Here is a 22640-nt window from a genome sequence, read left to right as displayed (position 1 = left end):
GGAGACTAAAACCCTTCACGTGCTCCAGGTGTGTCACTGTCATGATGCCAGCAGCGTGACAGACAGGCCTGAAGCTGATCAAACCCAAGGCTGTGAGAGCAGTCACCTGCTGGTGCACATCACCACCGGCCACAATGACCTCCACCACCCCCGTCCTGATGCCTGACAGAAACAAGCCATTGTCATAATATTGAAGCAAACCACTTCTTCATGTCCATCGGAGTCGACTGTAAATGGTAGCAAGGCTGCACCAGCTCTTTGCTCAGGGGCGTTTGAGCTCATTGTTTGTGTCTGATAGGAAGCAGCCTCTTGTACCTGTACAAGTATCTGTACAGTGAACTAGTGCAGCTCCATCCCCCGAGCAGAACCTGCTCCACAGGGAGCTGCAGCCAAAAGTTGGACTTTGCTCTCAAAGTGCCTCGGGGTGAGAGGAGCTAATGGTCCCAGTGAGTGTGGGAGTTTGTGAGACGGGACCGGTGCAGGCTGGAGGTGAACTGGGCCAGGATGAAGTTCGTGTCACTGCTCCGGGTCCGGCCCGGTCTCTGCTATCAGCCGACTCTGATGGTTGTGCTTACATTTTCAAAGCACTTGTCAACCTTGTGTCATTGGAATCGGCTTGAGAAGCCACGTGTCTGTCATATTTGCAGCAGACTAAGAATAGCCTTAAATCCTGCACTAAGAGCTTCACATTCAGCAGCTTCTCCATTTTGGAAAGAGCCATAATTGCAGCACTTTGCGTTTAGGATCCATTTACTGCTGTGTGTCAGTGTTGGAAGGCAGCGTTTGTTCAGAGGCAGCATTAAGTGTGAGCAGACGATTTACTGCTACATTAACGAGTGGGACCCACACTTCACCACCATGTACCAGTGCACAAGCGCTGGCGCTGCTGATCCGATCCTGAGCGTGAAGCTGTGAAAGCAGATGCAACTGAGCAAACGCACACAAACGTTTGGTTTCTCTCCAGCATCCAGCAATCAGCTCCCTGTCACTCCCGCCGTGACGGCCACAGCTGCCTCCAGGCCACAGTGGATCCACCTCCCGCCTTCAGCTTCATTAGCTGCTTCCTGCGCCGCTGCTGTAATGACATGCAAATCCAAAGTCGCCCCTCACCTGATCCTGTCTGGCACTCGCTGGGTCTGGTTGCCGTCGCTGTGGCAGTTTCCGGCGTACTGCGAGCGGCTGGTGGCTCCCTGGTCCCTGCGCAGAGCCATGGCCCCGTGGGTGAGGACAGAAACGCCCTTGGCAATGCGCCTGGAGGACGAGACGAGAGCTAGATGAGAAACGTGCTGAGGGCCTGGACCGAGGCTGAGACCGGGGCCGAGACTGGTAACGAGGCCGAGACCGAGACCGGGACCAGGAGCGGTAGCGAGAGCGAGACTGAGACTGAGACCGAGATCGAGACAGAGATGAGAAACGTGCTGAGGGCCTGGACCGGGGCTGAGACCGGGACCGGTAACGAGACCGGTTACGAGACCGGTAACGAGACCGGGGCCGAGAGCGAGATGAGAAACATGCTGAGGGCCTGGACCGAGACCGGGACCGAGACAGAGACCGATCGAGACGCAGGCGCCGCTCAATTACAAAAATCAACCAACCCACACGCTTTTGGTCAGACCTGTTCAACTTACTGCGTTTAGAGACCATTACAGCAGCTTTAGCTGTTTGTTGATGACTGGAGTGAACACAGCGCCGCTGCCGGCTCGGTTCCAGACCGACCCACCCACAAACAGCACCGCGACCGCTGCTGCTCCGGTCTGTCCTTCTAGCACGGACACTAATTTCACAGGCGTAACTATCAGATGCATTTGAAAAGCTGGACGGAATCCAGCAGCTCAATGAGTTCAAGAGGCCCGAGGGACGAGGAGCGCTCGATAACAGCCAGGGAATATGTGGGGTGACGGAAAAGCCAGAACTCAGCCGACTTTTAGCGCGGTTCAGGAATATTGATCGTTTTTGCAGCAGTGTTTCATAGAAGAATACTTGATCTAAAATCAACCACGAAACGAAAAGAGTGTGCTTTCACATAGATGAACTTGGTTAGTGCATTTAGATCAGATGAAAAATGAATGAGCCCTGAAGTGAAACCAGGTCAGACAAACAGGTGGTCGCCAAAGTTTGCTGCAGGAAAACATGCACAGAAAGTTTGTTCACGTATTCTAAAAATCCTGAATTCTCGCAACTGCAGAATACAAACAAACAAACAGACTCCTGGACTTGCTGTGTAATCTGAAGCCTTTAGTACAGAATCATGTTATAACAATCACCCCCTTAAATAAACAAATACATGAAACACATCTTCTGCAGCTTTACAGACCAAAGTCTGAACCTCGGTTCTGTCTGTACCTTCGAGGCTCGTCTCTCCAGCCCTGCGGCCGGATGGCGAACAAGGCCTTGGGCAACCCCTCCAAGCCCAAACCCGACAAGGCCGGTCCCACGGCGAACCACATGTGACTGGGCCCAGCCTGACCCGCTGCCCAGGCTGCCCGGAAGACAAGCTCGGCCTCCTCCAGGGAGCAGTACAGCAGACGGACCTGGAGGGAGAACATGAAGGACAGGAAGCAAAGACGGGAGAAAGAAGGAATAACAAACAATGGGAGACGTACGACGTACTGTACTGTAAGTAGACAGGTCCGACTGGGAGCCCAAGGTTAAAAATGATTGTATATAAGAAAGAAAAGGTAGAGACCACAAAAGAAGAAATAAAGGAAAAACTATAAATACGACAAAAGGAAAAGGCTGCAATTGGAAAATGCACCAAATCGGAAATTCATGGAATAAAAAAGAGGAAGCACAGAATAAAAGACGACGCAGAGGAAGGTCATGAATAAGAGAAGACAAAGAAGCATCAGAGCCAGAGTTTATCTCCCTCAAACCTCACTTCACGTTTCCAGTGACTCATTTCGACATGAATAAAACCACATTAGCTTCTCTTCCTCCCTGAGCTGCCTGGTGCTCGGTTGGACTGACGCGTGTGACACGATAAGTGATGTTCCTGAGGATCGTTTACGCCACCGTTTGCCAACAACCGCATTAACTCTAAATGACCCCTCGACACCTGCAGCGTCACCGGACTCACGGCGTCACCGGACTCACTGCGTCATCTGACTCACAGACTCACGTCCTCACCGGACTCATGGCGTCACCGGACTCACGGCGTCATCAAACTCACGCCTTCACCGGACTCACGGCGTCACTGCGTCACCGGAGTCACGGTGTCACCTGACTCACGGCGTCACCGGACTCACTGCGTCATCTGACTCACAGACTCACGTCCTCACCGGACTCATGGCGTCACCGGACTCACGGCGTCATTAAACTCACGCCTTCACCGGACTCACGGCGTCACTGCGTCACCGGAGTCACGGTGTCACCTGAGTCATGGCGTCACCAGACTCACTGCGTCATCTGACTCACGGACTCACGTTGTCACCGGACTCACTGCGTCACCTGACTCACGCCGTCACCGGACTCACTGCGTCACCTGACTCACGGACTCACGTTGTCACCGGACTCACTGCGTCACCGGACTCACTGCGTCATCTGACTCACAGACTCACGTCCTCACCGGACTCATGGCGTCACCGGACTCACGGCGTCATTGGACTCACGGCGTCATCAAACTCACGCCTTCACCGGACTCACGGCGTCACTGCGTCACCGGAGTCACGGTGTCACCTGAGTCATGGCGTCACCAGACTCACTGCGTCATCTGACTCACGGACTCACGTTGTCACCGGACTCACATTGTCACCGGACTCACTGCGTCACCTGACTCACGCCGTCACCGGACTCACTGCGTCACCTGACTCACTGCGTCACCTGACTCACGAACTCACAGCGTCAACGGCGCCAGGCGGATGGTGCCATGACGCGACGCCTCCCACTCGCTGGCAGGAGATCGCATCGCGGTTGGCACGGGGTCCGCGCCACATCCACATTCCTGTCAATCACGCGGGAGCACGTATATTTAGATCTGGGTGCATAAAGCTTTGTCACTCTGTACATTTGAAATAACGAGTCCAGTCACAACAGCAGATCCTCTGGAGAAGCAGCTCTGGTGCCGGCGTCCTGCCATCCCTCAAACGCCGCCGTTATTCCTTATAATTGCGTGCTATCAATCACTCTCTTAACGGAGGCGTCTCATTTTTCAAACACTGGACATTTCTTATTTTGGAGGAAGACATTTTATTCAGATCCCAGTGGGTCTTCATATTTTATTGTGACAGGGCTTTTAGCTGCATCAACATTCAGGCTGAAATGATGAACACACACAAACACACAAATGCATCATTTAGTAGAGAAACCGGATTTGATTTAGGAAACAGGATTTGATTTAATTTTATGCCAGTAATTATTTTGTTACATCCAGTGCTGTGTTTTCAACAGATTATGGTTATTTATTCTCATAAGAAAACACTTGTGCTTGGAAATTGGCACATTTATATTTATAGACTTCTGGAACGTTTAGTCCTGAACTGTTACAATATTAGAAACCTGCTGGGTTTTAAACTCATTAATGTGTTAGTACATGTGCATCTGAATGGAAGAGATCACTTTGACTGGTTTAATCAGGATGTAAAACCTAAAGTCGTCCACTTAATAACATGAGCTAATGCTAACGCATGCTAATTCTGACCAAAAGTGCTTGTCCCTGTTTACAGTTAGCGCTTGTAAGCTAATGCTAACACCCTTGATTAGCATTAGCATTCAGAGACACTGATTCTGCCTAAAACCCACTGGATGCTCTGCAGCTGTGGATGGAACCGAAGCCTCAAAGTCTTTATGGGAAAGTACGAAACGATAAAAGTCATACATTTGGTCTGATGTGGTGATAAACATAAGCGATTCAGACGCGTCGAAGGAAAACTCGGCGCCTGCTGCCTTGCTCACTAGTCACAACACTGAGGTGGTGATCAGCAGCTGACGCCTGCATTATGATAATTTAAAGCGAGCTCTCAAGTCAAAGAAATGGTCCGTGAAGAACTGCAGCCTCCGAGATTATGCATAAGAGACAAGTAAGATTAATAATTCTACATTAGCTGCGACAGAAAGTTGTCAGGCTGGCGAGGCTAATTTATGACTCACGCTGTGCAGAGGAGCTCTTTGGGGCAATGGAGGCTAATTTTCATTTCAGGTGTAAATGAAATACAGATTTCACATCCAGATAGCGTCGCTGCGATGAGGGAGCGAAGGATGAACAACACTCAGCACAGACGAGGCTAAAATAAATTCAATCACCGAATCCAACATCAAGTGTGTGTCTGTTTATATTCACACTGAATGGATCGTCCAGTTCACACGAACCACTCTGCATCGTTTGTATGGATCTAAGACGAGACGCAGCGGCGCTGAAGGTTCTTCCAGAACCTGGCAACGTGTCAGAACAGTGACAAGGTCCGGGCCGAGCAGCACGAGGACGGCGCTGCAGAGCCACCAGTCCAAAAACAAAGGCGTGACCCTGGACAGAGGTGGAAAAATACTGACTGAGCTCAGCAAAGCCAACGGGACGCCATGACAGGCATCAGCTAAACGCTAGCGGTGGAATGTGACGCTGGGCGCAAACAAGCCTCCATCCATTACCTTAAATCACTGAGTCCTGGACGGGTCCAAAGCAGCAACAAGCGGATGAGGTCCAGCTCGTTTCTACGCGTTCATAGTGAAGGCTTAAATTATTAAACTGACATTTGCACCAAATCTCTGCAAATGTCTGAACAGATTTTTTAAAAAGTCTGAGATCAGCATTGTCCCAAAATGTCATGATGATCTGGTAAATATTTTATAATTCAGCCAGAAATTTCTCACTGGGAAAACACAGATGGTGTAAAAGACAAAGACCCGAAATGTCAACAGGTCTCAACCATCTTGTATAAAAAAAAGAACCAAAGCACAAGTGGCTTCAACGCACGATGAAGCACCACTCAAGTCCCAGGGTTTGTGTGTTTGTGTTTGTGCGTGTGTGTGTGTTCATGGGTGTATGTGTGCGTGTGTGTGTGTGTGTGCATGTGTGCGTGCGTGCATGTTTCATATGTGCATTGCTTTCCCTGCTTGATTAAGGACCAGTGCTGACACAGACCGTGTCGGGGACTCACCTGGGCCTCGTTGTCCTTCAGCAGCCGCTTGGTTCTTGCTCCTCCCGGGTCGTCGGTCACGTTCAGCATCACCACGCTCTTCTTCTCCCAGCCGATGAAGGAGCCGTCCGTCATGCCCTCCACCATGGCCAGGAACTCCTCGTAGCCGTGGTGGCGCGTGGTCACCACGGAGAAGGACGTCCAGTCGTACTCCTCCAGCACCTCGAAGATGACCTCCAGCTGCAGCAGGGTGGAGCAGGTGAACTGGAGGTAGATGGAGCCGCTCTCCTGGAAGCAGACATGAACGTGAGTAAAGCAGAGCAGAGCAGAGCAGAGCTGAGCTGAGCTGGAGCTGAGCTGAGCTGGAGCTGAAGCTGAAGCTGAGCTGGAGCTGAGCTGAGCTGGAGCTGAGCTGAGCTGAGCTGAGCTGAGCTGAGCTGGAGCTGAGCTGAGCTGAGCTGAGCTGAGCTGGAGCTGAGCTGAGCTGGAGCTGAGCTGAGCTGAGCTGGAGCTGAGCTGAGCTGAGCTGAGCTGGAGCTGAGCTGGAGCTGAGCTGAGCTGAGCTGGAGCTGAGCTGAGCTGGAGCTGGTCTCTGGCTCTGCAGGACTGGGCCATGACTTCTACAGGGATGCCTCCAATGCAGCCTCAGCTCTGAGCTGCACCTCCGTGAACCTGGTCTGAATCCCGTTACGTAACGGCCTCACGGTAGCAGTCGCAGCCAGGTCTCGCTGTTCTCATCCACTTCAGCTCTTTTCTTTGTCTCGTGTCTCGCTGCCCCACTTTCGGTGTGAAGGGAACACCCGGAGGAATAACGCCTGCTGTCTGTCAGAAGAGCCTTTGCCTTGAATGAAGCTCTCATCGCGGTCATGAGAGAAAACAATGATCGCCTTCGCTCACTTTTAATCTGGAGACGAGAGGTTCATTTCTCCTGGCTTTTCTAACAAACTAGAGCAGAAACCCAGGAAGGCGCCGTCCACAAGTTGAGCTGAAACGAATGTGAGCTCCAACACTAAAAGCAATGAAGGCTTGTGATACGGTCCCGCTTTGGTTTCTGCACATCAGTCAGTGAGTTTAAACCAATCATCCAGACTCTGCATCTGCGTGGACGATCAAAGGGGAACGCAGCTCACCTCAGGTTACACCCCCAAGTAGGTCAGGCTCCAGCCTGAGCCATGATGTAAGCGCGTCCGCCCCCCGCGGAGCTCAGGGCGGAGAGACGTGAGTGAGCGGCGTGAAAATCAAACTCAATTTCTGCGTCTCTGAGGAAGTGGTCGCTAATATGAAGCGCCGGAGCGCAGCCGTCGCGTGATCACTCACAGGGAAGCGTGACTGACGGACGCGTCGTCCCCGGTCGCCGGCGAGAGGAGCTGCTGACACAAGGTTGGATGATTCTTGGTGAATGTCAGGAAACGCACGACTGAGCACCGCAAAGGAGACGGGGATGCGATTAGACGTCAGCACAGGAAGGGACGGAACCTGAGCGAGAGCCGCGAGAGCCGCGAGAGCCCGAGGCAGAATTAAAGGAGCCGCCTGAGAACCAACGGGCCGGGCGGCTCCTCGTTAGCGCCTCGTTTTCCAGGGAGGACGATTCTCCACGGACCAGCGCTTGTTCCGCTTTAGCAGCTCCACGACAACATGCTGGAGGACCAGCGGCCGCTCTGGTTTTGGCCTGAGGCCTTTAGCGTCGGAAGCGTCGGCGACTGTGTTAGCGAAGCCCACGGGACCGCTGGAAAATCACAATAAACACATCAGGCTGCCGGGAAGATCCACTTACAAGCAACGGGCCACTTATTAAATATCACACCTGTCATGTTAAAGTGCTCCTGCTTATCATTAGCGTCTGTCAGGGAAACGTTAGCCTTTGTCGCGCACAGATTAGCCGCCGCGGGTCAGAAGGCGCCGCGTGAACGGAGGCCGGCAGCAGCTTCCTCCGAAACCAAATGTCACCAGCGTAATTATCCAGTGCCCCAAAAATATCCAGTAACCTCTTCCAGTTAAAAGAAGCAGTTCTGGTGCTGATGCGCTCAGTGTCTGACAGAACTGGAGCAGTTCTGACAACAGGAAAAAGCCTTTTTCCTCTTCTTCGTTTTGCTCAGTGATGAGGTCAAAACCGAGCTTTGCTCAAAAGTTTGGCACCAGGAAAATGAAGAAGAGGTGAAAGGACTAAGAGTCCTCACTGTCTGTTAGCAGAACCACATGACAGCGCCGCACGGATACGGGCCCGTTTCCCGACCCGGAGCTGCTTCCCAGAACCATCTCTCATCATCTCACCCTCTAAAGCTCAGTGATGACACTTCAGGTGCTGAGTCTTTACCTGAGGCTCTCGTCCCAGACTGGCCCCTCCCCCCACCGCCACCACGGGGACCCCCGTCTGGGCGGAGACGAACTCCAGCATGGGGGCGAGGGGGGCGCGGTTGGGCGGCGGCGGCCTCTCCTCCTCGAACACCAAACCCTGGATGAAGAATGGAAAGCGTTGCGTCAGCTCCAGAAGCCTCTCATTAAAATCCTACTAATCAAAGCGCCGTGGCCCCAGAATGACTTCCAGGCAGAGGGGACGCGCTCCTAATAAGAGCTAATAAACGAAGGGGCTCCGCTTCGCTACAAGCCATGTTCACAGAGATACAATGGGTCCCTGCAGACGAGTGGGCTTCTGTCAGGGAGCGCTGTGGGCTGCACCTGCTCACAGCCCAGATAAGACACCACAGGTCACATCCTGCAGCCGCTTTGGTTCACGTCGCAGCGGGAGGAGCAGCGGCGCCGACTGGACGCGATTCTGGGAAGCAAAGTGAAGCTAAGTGTAGCTGACAGCTCAATTCTCACAGGGAAGCATTTGATATGCAAATCAGCCACAGATGGGACCTGGAAATAAGAGCAACCGTTACTTAAAAGAGTTAAAATCACATTTGATCTAAGACGTTTATCAAAACCTCCCACGGCTCTGACACCAGCACAAATAAGGAGACAGACAGACACAGAGAACATCCATCATGCTGACGTGAGGCAGTGGGATCATACGAGACCTGAACATGTGTGACATCTGCTGCTGCGAGTGAAGAATGAATGTCAGGAGAACAACACGTGATCCATTACCTTCATCGGATGAATGGAGCCACAGGATGAACACACTGCACAATGAGGATGAGGGTGATGGAGTGAAAGGTCGTCAGGTCTGTAAAACAGTGGAGCCGCCGGGGACGCGCTGCTGCGGTGGACGTGGCCTCGCGTCAGTACCTGCAGCGGCGTCGTGGCCAGCAGCTCACACAGCTGCAGCAGGAGGCTGCCGGGGCTGCTCTCGTTCACCGCCAGGTAGATGACGTTGGCCTGACCCGACGGCGTCATCACCGTCTCCCCCACCAGCGCCGCCAGGGACGCGGAGGAGAGCGCTGCCATCTGAGCCGGTGCTGCCAGTGAGGCGGTATCCATGGCTGCCCTTCCTCCTGCTCCTCCTCCTCCTCCTGCTCCTCCTGCTGCTGCTGGACCGTTTCCCAGACTGGGCCCCAGCCCCGACTCGCCGGCCCCCGCGCCTCCCACCACCGCCGTCTCCGGGAGCAGGGAGGAGCCCGAGTGGACCACGGCGATGTTGACACCACCCGAGTCCCTCTCTCTCTCCCGGGGCCGGAGCAGTAGGGGGGGCGAGGGGCGCGAGGGCCCCGTGCAGGCCAGCACAGCCAATAGCAGTGAGAGGACGGGCCGTGGGGCCACCATGGGGTAAAGGGAGGCAGCGGTGGGACGGGCTCAGGAGGCGGTGGGCGGCGTCCTCGGGGGGAGGGAGGGAGGAAGGAGGGGGGGAGGGGAGAGGAGAGGAGGTGGGGGCAGGGTTGGTGGCTCACAGTGCTTCACCTGAGGAGAGAGGAGAGAAAGAAGCGCTCAGTCACCTCCCTGCGTTCCCTCAGACTGATCAACAGGCCCATTCCCAGTAAACAATGGAAATGAGTGACTGGTCACAGCGACTCGTCCGTTTCCTGCTGCTCCAGTCTGTGACGCAACGTGAGGACTGTGACTGGAGCAGAGTTATGACCTGAACAGCTGACGTGCATTAACGTGCAGCTTCATGTGTCAAAGCTTTTAGCAGCGGCGCTGAGCGCGTCGTTTCATTGGCTTCAGCCCAAAGTCAAAGCTGTGATTCTCCTTTTGGACCGTTTCTGTCTGATGAGTTTCTCCTAAAATGAGCCGAAGGTGGAAGTCGAGACGCGACGCGTGTGAAATAAAGTAAATGTTATACACACACAGTAATGCAGCATAAGTTATCACTTAATATTTGTTTTAATGAGCTCAGTAGAAATGAGAATTTAAACTCAATGAATCATTTATAGAAAAACTGAGCCTAAAATGAGAATCACAAACTCCTGCAGAACAGCAGCTTTCGTTCCGATGTGAATTCACCGTCAACTCTACAGTAATAGAGCTCTGAGCTGCAGGTTTCAGTCAGTGTGATTCACTGCTCGGGTCCACGGAGCCTCGCTCTCGTCTGACGTCCAACCAGAACAGAAGAGCGGCGCAGACGCGTGCGGTCCGGCTGCAGGGGACACGGTCCATTTGTGCAGAACAGCAGACGGGAACAAAGTGTCTGAGCAGAGACACGCGGCATGTGCTGCATGTGAATGCGGCGCCTGGGCCGGAATATGAAGGCAAACGCACACACTGCAGCACAGAACCAAACGACCCGGCTCCTGCTGAACGGGTCGATCCGTCACCGCGGCTGCAGCTCCGCGGTGGCGCCAGCGCTCAGAACAGTTTCTGTGGCCGCGCTGACGTGATACAGTGAGAACGAGCACCACGGCCTCTGCAGACACTCGGGTTTATTACAGGGGAGGAGCTGCAGGCGCTGGTCCGGTTCCTCCGTGTGAAGATCTAATTCAAGCCACAAACCGTCGAACGCAACAAGGACCAGAAGCACGAGAGCGGACGGCTCCGTGTTCAGTGCTTTTGGGCTCAATGGGAACATCTTGTACAGGCTGCTTCATCACCGTTCTATGAGGCTCCAGCAGCTTCATGACAGATGAGCATCAGTGTTTACAGCCTCTGGTGAAGTCTGGGGACGAGAACAGTGAGAGCTTTAGCAAAGGAAGAACAGACTGAGGATCCAAACGCCTCCATGTCGTCACAGAAAGAAGAACAGCACAGCAGCGTCTCAATGTTCAACAGCACAATCACAGCGAGGCGACACCGGTCCTGCATCATGTAAATGCCACAAACATCATCTCTCTGAATGAGGAAATTAAAAGCCTCCACCACCGCGTGCTCCGTCCCTGAACAGCTCAACGATGCACCGCAAAGAGGGAAATGTCATTTTCCAGCGCCGTCGTGACCCATTTTAAGGCTGTCAGCGCTGCTGCATCGAGGAGGCAGCGATGCAGCGACCTCCTCCTCCTCCACGAAGTCATTCTGGCACTGCAGCTGCAGGTTCTGGTTCTGCAGCCTTCATTAAACTGCAGGAGCGTCTCGCTTCTGAACCAGACCCGCTTTTCAGCCGTTACTCATCCCTTTGGTGTCGAGCTGTTGGAGCCGTAAACGGGCCTCGGGCGCCGCCAGTGAAACCAGACAGCCGTCCAAGCGGCGCGGTGTCAGCCTCCAAACGGGCCGCCGGGTCCGAGCGAGACGCGGGTCACGCGTGGGGGGAGGGGAGGGAGGAGCTGCTGGTTGAAGCCAGGACGGACGCGGCGTTTACTGAGTACGAGTCCGTGTTCGCTGTCATGTTTGACCCACTTCAGCTCCTGCTGTTCTGAAGTCTTGTCGTTTTAGAGGAGGAAGATCATCAGCTCGCTATCGACTGAAGCTGCTTCTCTGTCGGCGCAGACAGGAAGCACGTTTATTCCAACTCGTCTTCATAGAAGCTACCAGGCAGATTTTTCCAACGGCCAGTGAACGCACCATTATCTGCAAATCAGCTCCACATACAGAGCACAGGAGGTCACTCCACACAGCTGATCCGGGCTCAGTGGACCGACACCGCTGGCCCAGTGGACAACCAGCGCATCCGGACCAGAACCAGCGCCGTGTCTGGGCTGGATGCAGTGGATTCCTCTCTGTCAGTCAGAGCGCTGATGTGAGACTGACCAGTCAGCGCTGCGGTTCCGACGTCGGGTGCGAGCGTTTAAAGCAGCTCCGCCTGCGTTTCCCTGCGGCTGCTGGATGAAAGACAGCGCCGGCCGTCATCAGTGGAGACAAAGAGAAGAACCCGCAGACGGGTCCGTCCACAGTCTGCTCTCACCCCCCGCTATTAATTACCTGCACTTTTGGGCCCCAGGGGTTCGCGTTAGTGCACGTTTCTCTGCTTTAATGTCATTTTCCTGCTATTTTATGGCCGCTGTCGTGCCGACATCATCGCGCTCATCCTCCCCGAGAGCCGAGATGACGGCAGTTATCTTTACGGACCGTCTGCGTCATCTCAGGTGACTCGTAGCTTTGGAGAGAGAGGCCTGCGTGTTCCTAGCGACTGCGTGTGCGTGTGTGTGTGCGTGTGCGTGTGCGTGTGTTTTTGTATGTGTGTGTGTGTGTTTATTTTACATGTGTGTTAACTGTATGTGTGTGTGTGTGTGTGTGTGTTTCCTGTATGTGTGTGTGTGTTTATGGTATGTGTGTGTGTGTGTGTGTGTGTTTATTTTACATGTGTGTTTACTGTATGTGTGTGTGTGTGTACAGTATGTGTGTATTGTACGTGTGTGTGTGTGTGTGCACGTGTCCTGTGACAGAGGACAGCCCTTCGTAGCTGATTCTCATTCTTTCCTGCCTTGAATCTACATTTCTGTGCCACTAATTAGATGCGTAATTCTTCTCCATTAAACCTGTTGCACTCTGGGAACTAACACCGACACAAAGGAACAAAATGCAGGAGAGAAAGTGATGCTGGGGAGAAGCTACTTGTCATTCATTAAGCCCAGCACAAACGCAGATGTAGCTGCTCCATCGATCCACCGGCTGCGTGTTTATAGCAGCGGTTACTCGGCAACAGTTTCTCGGGTAACAGCAAAAGTTCAGTGCAATTTGAAGACGGCGGCGTGAACTGCGCTGCTCTGCTTAAAGAACCTGAGCGGGTTCTGGACCTCTGGATCAATGCCGCCACGGCTTCTTCCTTCCTCCCTCCTCTTCCTCATCTAAAGCATTCGCCTGCTCTTCCTCCCTCCTCTTCCTCATTTTAAAGCATTCGCCTGCTCTTCCTCTCTCCTCTTCCTCATTTAAAGCATTCCCCTGCTCTTCCTCTCCCTCATTTTAAAGCATTCGCCTGCTCTTCCTCCCTCCTCTTCCTCATTTTAAGCATTCGCCTGCTCTTCCTCCCTCCTCTTCCTCATTTTAAAGCATTCGCCTGCTCTTCCTCCCTCCTCTTCCTCATTTTAAAGCATTCGCCTGCTCTTCCTCCCTCCTCTTCCTCATTTTAAGCATTCGCCTGCTCTTCCTCCCTCCTCTTCCCCATTTTAAAGCATTTGCCTGCTCTTCCTCCCTCCTCTTCCTCATTTTAAAGCATTCGCCTGCTCTTCCTCTCTCTCTCACTCCTGTGGCCCATCAGAATTCATTACAGGCCGGGCTGATTCATGGCTCAGTCCCACATCATTGGGAAGCATGGAGGCCCGTCTATGAATCTGTGCTGCACGGTCCGACACACACTCCGCAGCACAAAGATGAAACACAGGATATGAGCGTATCAAAGCTGGGGATAAACAAACACACAGTGAACATGTGATCCCACCCACACGCAGCCATCAGCTGCTGCAGCATCCGCTCCGCAGGCCGTTATTACAGCCGACCTGCGGCGGCAAATGACTCCTGGCTCCGCAACGAGCGGAGGGAGAGGAGGAGGGTTAAGGTCCCATTACTGCACACACGCTCTGCAAATAATGATGCGTCTCGGTGCGACTGTGTACACGTTCGTGCACCATTAAGACGGAGGGAGTTAAAGGCTTCAGCGGTGCTGAACACAGCGAGCGCAGCTCCAAGCAAATATGATGCAGCAGAAACATCAGGCTCCCAGCAAACAATCACCTCCAGGTGATCAGCTGCTCGTTGCTCCTCAGCCTGGTTCTGCTGGAGGTCTCCATTAACGGCCGCCGACTCCACGAGTCCTTAAGGCAAATTAACTGCGAGACACTTGTAGAAATTCCAGGGAACCTCCAAGTTCCTGTGACTTTGCTGAACCTCCTCGAGGTTCAATCACTGGCAGGTGTGAAGAATCTGAGGCCCCGAAAAAGAGGAAATGCACAGTGGAACCAAAATCCTTCCACAGCGTTTTTGAGGGTTTTATGGACTGACGCAATGACAGTGACACCGTGTGACTCGTCGGCTTCCAGCGACGCGCGCTTCAACAACGGGCTCTGGAAGCGACTTTCCAGGAGGCAGCATTGGACAGAACACAGGACACGAAGGCGTCACCTCACGCTAGGACGCGACGCTGCAGCGAAGAGGAGGATTCGTCTGAACCTGAACGAGGAGCCGCTCACCTCATGTCGGACTGTGAGGAAGCAGCTGCTGCTGTTTACTGGACTCGAAACAAAACGCCTCTTTCTTTTATTGATCTGATATGAATTAGCCTGTAAGTGCGGCTCCGCTGCTTCGCTGAGCACACAGTGATGGAGCACTGCGACACTCGGCCACTTGCATTAGTGAATTGGTCGTTGGCATCAGCTGCTGACGTCCTTCACGCCGCCGCCGCAGCTTCAGGCCTCGTACGGAGGCGGCGTTTTGACATGTCACAGTGGGAAAGAGCAGGTGCACACAATAAAATGACTGCTCACTTTGTGCACGCTGGGTCACTGTAACACTGCCACGCTCTGGAACACACAGGCACAGTTGATGTTATTAGGAACAGCACGGCAGAACGTCCTGTGGTTCCTTTGCTGCAGTCTCAGAACCGCGTCTGCCTCAAACGCTGCTAACAGGTTCTGGCTGCAGGTAAAGAAAGATCCAGTCTGACCGACAATAGAATACTGACAATAATGACAGGCAATAATGAACCCAGGTCCCAGAAACAAGCTTTCACGGACACATGAATGGATGCAACACATGCTGATAATAAACAGAAGCTTTCTGAGCTTCTGTGTGCGTAGCAGCACGAGCCACTGTTAACGTGACCACTTCCACCTCAGAGCGTGAGAACGGCTCCACGCTGAGCGGCGCTAGTCACGCAAAGGTCAGTCATCGGTCCGGACACGCGCCGCTCGCCTGTTCAGCTACGAGCTAAAGCTGCAGCGTGTGCGTGTGTGTGCGTGTGCGTGTGCGTCCACCGGAGCGAGGCATGAAATATGAGCCAGGAACCGACGGAGAGCAGGTCGGTCCAGCAGCGAGAGGAGGAAAACAGCAGGAGACGCACACACGAAACGTGTGCAGGACACACACATACGTACAAAACAGACACACACACACACACACACGCACGTGTGCAGAAGACGCGCAGGTACAATAAACACACACACACACACACGCACGTACAATAAACACACACACACACACACACACGCACGCACGCACGCACGCACGCACGCACGCACGCACGCACGCACGCACAATAAACACACACACACACGCACGTACAATAAACACACACACACACACACGTACAATAAACACACACACACACACACACACACACACACACACACACACACACACACACACACACACACACACACGTCTGCCAACAGTCACACTCTCCCTCTTTCCAATCACTTGCTTTAATTAACCCTCCCCCCTCTCCTCTCCCTCCTCCCTCTCTCTCCCCCCTCAGGCCAAGACACACACGCGTTTTTCTTACTAAACAGTCGCCCACACACGCCAACGTATACACAAACACACTGCACTGGAAAATCCAAATCAATGACGGTTCAAGAAATTTGCATCTCACTGCAAAGACGACAAATCTGAATATTCATTGATTGATGACGGATCCACACACTTGATGATGACGGAGGCGTCGTGTGGACGGACAGAACCACAAACTCAACGTCTGCTCACACACACGACTCACCGTCACCCGGTTCCCACGTATCACTCACTGACATCATTCCTGTGATCCCCCCCCCCCACCTCCACCATCTCGTTTTCTCCCCCTTCTTGTTGTCTCTCTCTAGTTCCATCTGAACATCCCTCCGTTTCTGTTTTCTCAGTCTGAGGCGTCTTAATAGTGAGGAAACAGATGGGACAAGGGAATTAAGATGATGAAAACTGCTCACTTTGCCAATGAAGAGCGTTGGCCTCAACAGATGAAGAAAAATGTACTGTAGCTTTGGTGGATATATAATAGAAATGTGGGTACAAACGCGGAGCCAGAGGGAGGCGGAGGAAATCAGAGCCACGGCTGCATTTTCATCACATGTTTGTGCAGAGGAGCAGAGTAATAAAGTACAGTAAGTGCAGCACACAGAGAGGAGGGCAGCGGGGGAGGAGGGGGAGATACGGGAAATGAAAGGCAGGCAGGAAGGGATGATAAAAGAGATATTAAGGCAATGAGAGCGAAAGAGAAATCCTGCCGTACGTCTTTATGCTGCGCGGCGGCGGCGGCGAGAAGCCTGAGTTTGCAGATGCCGCCTGCATTATTCAGGTGGAAATTAAAGCCGGAGCCGACGGCAGTCGCGGTGGAGGTGAGGACGTGAGCGGCCGCGTCCTGGTCGAAGGCGCCACGGCTGAGCCTCGACGCTGCAGAGCCGTCAACGCGAGGCGCTTCATTAGAACGACATCAACAGCCCAGCGACCTTTACTGTGCGTCTGAGGCCGGACGCGCGGTCCTGAAATCAGGGTAAATAACGGCGCAGAGGACGCGTATCAGGAGGACGCGTCCCACCGTGACCGGGAGCCGGACACGTCCCGCTCCGCTCCCTTCAAACTGCAGGTTTACGGGTGTGTTCGTGTTCAGCGCAGCTCCTCGTCCGCTGCCTCTAAATAAAGCAAACACACGAGGAGCAGGAATGATGAGGAGCCGCTCGCTTCGCTGGTTTCCACCGCAGGATGCGGGACGTCAGCGGCTTCAGGCCTTGGATCCACACCATGACTCAGCCAGGCTGGTTGTTGTTCTGTACTGGACCCACATATAACTATACCCTTCTAAATATAATACATTTACACCTGCAGCTTCATAGTAGAGGAGGAAAGAAATATACCTGTGACACAAGTGTCACTGTCTTCTGCAGCACAAAGAACACGACGGACTGACATGAAGCTACCTGAGCGACAACAGGCTCCACGTTTCAGACTGTACCGCCAAAATAAAAGCAGAGGATTGACTGAGACTCTCCACAAGCACTACAGTGGGTACAGAGTCACATTAAACACGTTGTTTACACACCTAGATTCTGAAATCACCAAAGCCAGAGCTGATTACAGACATCATTAATCCCGTTCAGCCTTCTTATTAATGCTAATGACAAACAGGTAGCGAGAAGATGAAAGGGAAGCGTCGTACAGACGATGGCTCCGTATTTAATGAGTAAACCTGAACCTGAACACACTCTGATGCTTATTGACCAGCTCTCGTCAGCCATCATAAATCTTGCTCCGGTTCAGGACGATGTCAGTCCCTTCACGCCAGCGGCTCAAACTTTTCTGGGTTGTTCTGTTGGCTCCAAAAAAGGGAAGTAGGTCGACTAATCAATACAGCTCCATCCCTTAGGCCACTGAAGCCATGATAGATGTACCTGCCAAGACCCTGGAAATCCCAGCACGGAGGCTTTTAATAGGACACTGGGTTAACATGAGCCGCCCAAATGGCTTCATTGAGCCCTGACGCTTGACATCAAACGCCCCCTGGTGATCGCCTTCAAAGCAGACGAGGAGGACGCGCTTCTGCATGAACCAGGCCCCACAGAAGGCGGAGTTAAGCAGGACATGGACGCCTGCTGCTGATGGCGCTAACGTGCCACATCTGTTGTCAGCGTCATTGACCACGCAGGAGAAGAAGACGCTTTCCTGCAGTGACACATGGTGGAACGACCTGAAGGATCCTCCACGTCACAGCGGCGCGGCCGCGTTCCTGGGTCCAGGAACGTCAACCAGCTGTAACCTGCTAACATTTACAGCTGCTCCCGTGAACCTTGAGCAGCTGACGCAATGTTCTGCTGCCACGGTCCTCGTGTAAGGGACTAATCTGACCACATTACATCGGTTCTCAGCTCAATTCCAGAGTCTGAATTCATGTTGACACAGACGCAGGAGCAGCAGACTTCGCCTGTAACCAGCCTCAGGGGACGCAGCCTTTGGCACTTGTTGCTGGTGTGAAGTTAGCATTTTCTGCTAACCTAGCTAGCTCAGCTGCTCAATATCCAAACATGTCTGGCATCACCACAAAGGAATAGAAAGCAGCCGCATTAGATGTCCCACGTGATGAGGTGCTGTCGGTCAGTCTGGGCATCGCCCGAGCTCCTCTGCTTTGACTTGTCTCTTTCACCAGCAGCTTTGGCAAAAAACATTCGACATACAGGAAACCTAGAGCCACGCTGGCATCAGAGAGAAAGAGCTTAAGGTAACAAACGTGGTGGAAAGCAGCAGGTTTCTTGGAAATGTACAAAAAACCTCCTGAAAACCTCCCTCGCTCCAAGAGTTGGGTTAATGTGTCCTTTCAAGCAATGTCAGCAATAAAAGCAAGCAGGAACCGTGACCTTCCATCCGGACTCACCGCCCTACTGTACCTCGCACGCTGATTCATCTCACTTTGCAGCGCCGTGCACCGACCCCCCCGCCGAGCGGTTCCTGGGCTCCTGCTGACTGTCAACTGTTATCCATCATGCTTTGACTGTGAGCTCCCCCTCACTTGCTGGCGTGATGAGGCGCTGGAAGCGGGCGTGTTTGTGCTCCCAGGCTGCTGTTTGCGTATGCGTGTGTGGGACTGAATCTCTGCACTGGAGGCTGTGGGTTATGTGTCTGTGACAGATCTGTGCCTGCAGCGAGTCCTGCGTCCAGGTTCTGAGCTCCTGTCTAGCGCTCGTTGGAGCTGGGCTGGAATGGGGAGCTGCAGTAATAGGGTGACGACTGCACAGGAGCTGAACTGTAAACACACAGAGCCAAGAGCTCAGCTGATGTCATGCGCTTGTCAAGAAGTAGCTGCCAATCAAAGCTAACATGCACTTAAAATGTCTGATCAAGCAGCAGCGCCTTCGTTGCTTCTTACCACTACTTGGCATCGCTCCAGGCCCAGATTCACCACTACAACCTCTGTTCTGTGGCGGTTCATGTATCGCTGCCTCTCCTGGAACCCATTCGTCCTCAGGGAATCTATCAGCAGCTAATTCTTAAGGCCACACGGCTCTCGGGTCAGAAAGGCACGTAAAGCTCTCCAACGAGATGCGATGGCTCCGGCCGCCCAGGGACGCTCGCAGGGAAACATTCCACCGACGGTATGTGCTGAGAAGCCGGTGAAGGGAGTCGAGAATCCCGCCCGGACATCTCTATGCTAATGAGTTCTGAGTTGCTCCAAACAAGACGAGATGCCAGGGGACACTCAGAACATGCTGCAGAGATTAGAGAGTATATCCATGCCAACGCCTGAGTGCTGCCCGGTACTCCAGCGCATTTGTAGGCGAGTGCGTTGTTCAGCCAACCCTGAGCGTCACCTGGCAAACACAGTGACCCAAATGACTGACTGCATATTGGACAGGGCCACTCTGGTCTAACACACTCCTCACTCTCGTAGCTTTGCTTGTACTACTCCTGATCTTATGGGTCATTGTTTGCAACCGCCCTAACGTCCATCATTTGCTTCCCATTTATAAAGTCCAGCTTCCAGGGATCAATGGGCTGCTGCTCATTTCACACATGTCCACATGAGATTTAAGGCATTTAGATTTACCCTGTGAACTTGTGCTTTGCCGTTGGTCAGATCCCAGACCTGTTTGTCAGGACTGATATGAAATAGACCGGACTTCAATCCAGGGGGCAGTGGTGATGCAGCTGAAGCAGCCGTTTGTGCATTGACTAACATTAACATGCGCATCATGCATCGCAGTTGTGGAGAACATGTTTCTCATCCACTGTACTAGATGCAATATTCACAGACATCATCGTTTGCAGAGATGAGGCCGACTGACAATCTGTGATGTCACAGCTCATCGGCTGAGCAGAACAGAGATCACATTAAAGCTGATTGAATCACCTGAGTTGATTCTGTCTGAATGAGACAGTGAATAGCAGCTGATTCCAGAGTTTCAGCTGCAGTCATTGTGGCAGGGGAGACAGGCCACGGCTTTATTAAGGCCATCTGACAGTGGGAGCCCACTCCCACCGACACCACGGGAGGAGTAAATATTAGGTATGGGTTTTGGGGAGATGGTTTTCAGTCAAGAAACATCAACACAGTGACGGCGTGTAAACGGTCAGCGATGAGACCAAAATCTGCCAGAATAGACGCTAGTAGCAGCTAAGAGGAAATTAATAAAACTCAAGCTTAAATGTACAGATGAGGTCAACGGCGAGGTTCAGTCATAAGAACCGGCCCAGGTGGAGATGGGACCAAGTTCAGGTCTGATGGTGAAAGAGCAGCATCCAACGCGACTCGAGGGAAGCGTGGAACAATCAGCGATCGGAAACCATGACATCTGAGTGGAGGCCGTGACTGTGGCACCAGCTCCTGCAGAGGACAGTGACCCACTGAAGGAGGGGCGGAGTCTGAGCAGCCGTGCTCCGTTCCACCCACGCCTCGTTACGACACAAAGCAGAACCACAGGGACAGAGGCCCACAGAACGCGAGCGTGTGTGAAGGATCCATTCATCACACGCGTCCACTCGCCTTGGGTTTCATACGTGGCCGGTACGTTCCAGCTGCACCGCTCGGGTTCATGCTCTCTGCGCTGACGACTGCCAACATTACACATTCCATTTGTCACAGTGCTGCACAATCGATTTCTGAAAATGCTAAGTGTAGATTCAGTCCGTGCGTAAGCGGGCGGTGCAGAAACGTGTCGTTTCCCTGGACTCACAGCTGCTGTTAATATGTTGATGTGATTCACTACGGCTGGTAAAAAAGACAGTTCATGCTAATGATCACTGCTCCGATAACAGTGTGTGAGGTTGTGACTGAGCCCGCGAGTCTGCAACCACTAATCATCTGTTCCTTCCAGAGCCGAAACCAGCTGCTGATTCTCCACAGTATCAGGACTCCTTAATTACTTCTCAGGCTACACTGGGTTTTTGTGATTGCCATTGGCTCTGCTGCCGAAAGTTGAGGGTTCAAATCCCAGACTGCGGCGTTTCACTAGTTGTAGCTGAGCACGGTTCAGTTCGTTTCGTTTAGTTATTCGGTACAGGTTTCTTTACTAATAATGTTATTTATTCAGGTCACAATAATAAACATTTTGCATTTGTGCACAGATTCACACCCGTAACTGGACCGAGCTGATGCTAAAACCCGGTCTTGTCCAGACCGGCGCTCCCATATGAATGCAGAGCGGAGCATCGGGACCTTTGGGCTCATAGGATCCTGCAGCAGACACGGGCCAGGACGCTGTGTGCTCGTTACCACAGCTCCCATCGCCTGCAGAATACACAAACCGTGTGTGTCTTTCAGTCTTTGCTGCGGTTTCCTGTCGTTAGCTGTCGTTAACTTCCTGTCGGAGTTGATCCGCCGGCGCCGTTTAACAGCTGCCTGGTCGTGAGCAGCACAGACACACAGACAAACCTTCCTGCCACACAAACGCACAAAGCTAACTTGAAGTTAAGACGCAGACACACTGCTAGCGCAGAGACACGCCTCCGGCAGCCGCTCCCAAACGCACACCTCAGCAGGAAACTACAGCTCATTTAGCAGCCGCGGCTCCTGCGCTGCACCGAACGCTGAGGCGGCGCTTTCTGGATGCGCTGGAGACACACGGCAGTGAAACAGACGCAAGAGTCTTTATGCTATTGACAAAACAATAGTTGATAGTGTTTCTGTGCGTGTGTAAAAGTGGAGGGCAGGAAGAGAAGCTCTGGTGCAGAAATCGATAGCTCCCTCACTCCTGGACCCCATTAGCCGTCAGGCGCTAATTCAAAGAAATGTGACAGGATCCATTTCATCCAAACGCTCCATTCTATCGACACGTTGATGAAACCGGTCCACACGCGGACGCCTGCTGGCGTCTCCAGGACCCACTCAGCTCAAAGCTCGGGAGCCACTTCATCATCTTCTGCATTTGTTTATTGGCAGAAGGAATCGGCTTGTGTCCGTGACAGTTCAATATTGACTCCAATGAGACGTTGTTTCTATGGCTGCACTGATTTCCACAAGCTGGAGCTGCATCTGCAGAATCAAGAGCCTGTTTGTGCCGGTGCTTCTCCGTGACGTCCTCCCTGTGTGGCAGCAGCCGCCCAGTGGGTCGCAGCGAGGCCTCCCACGCGCAGACCCGTGCTCACCCGTGTCCGACCGGGACCGAGCTCCTGCCTGAGCCCGCGGGCTCAACACAAGGCAGGGACTGAGCTGTGACTGCCACCGGCGCCGACGGGCCCACGGGCCACGGAGTCCTGTCACGATCAAGTCTGTGGACGCTCGTCCAAAGGAGCAACAGGAGCTGTTGTCACTGTCCACGGCCCGACATGAAACACGACTCGGGACCAACACCAGGAACGGACCCACAGCACCTCTATCAAAGGCCTGGTCTCAATGTTCTGTGTGATCACTGGCCT

At 53.0% G+C, this 22640-nt stretch overlaps 1 protein-coding gene across 8 annotated transcripts in view; it reads right to left on the bottom strand.

Moving 5' to 3' along the window:
* Positions 1 to 22640, bottom strand: part of grin2da (glutamate receptor, ionotropic, N-methyl D-aspartate 2D, a) — an 85897-nt gene that overhangs the window by 43968 nt on the left and 19289 nt on the right. For 6 of the 8 annotated variants that reach the window (XR_003787600.3, XR_003787602.3, XR_008696127.1 and 3 more), the window contains exons 2-6: positions 9159 to 9908; positions 8383 to 8520; positions 6090 to 6356; positions 2344 to 2531; positions 1111 to 1251 (exon numbers count right to left, since the gene is read on the bottom strand). Coding sequence is in view for 5 of the 8 variants with exons in the window: in XM_029167700.3 (XP_029023533.1) it covers positions 1111 to 1251; positions 2344 to 2531; positions 6090 to 6356; positions 8383 to 8520; positions 9159 to 9773 (1349 nt within the window). In the remaining 3 variants the exon portion in view is untranslated. Of the gene's footprint in view, positions 1 to 1110; positions 1252 to 2343; positions 2532 to 6089; positions 6357 to 8382; positions 8521 to 9158; positions 9909 to 22640 lie in introns of those variants that run through there. The other 2 variants (XM_029167699.3, XM_041073002.2) reach the window with 2 other exon arrangements.

This window comes from Betta splendens, chromosome 11 (genome assembly GCF_900634795.4).
Source record: "Betta splendens chromosome 11, fBetSpl5.4, whole genome shotgun sequence".
Classification (NCBI taxonomy): Eukaryota; Metazoa; Chordata; class Actinopteri; order Anabantiformes; family Osphronemidae; genus Betta; species Betta splendens.
This window is presented reverse-complemented; position numbering and strand designations above follow the sequence as displayed.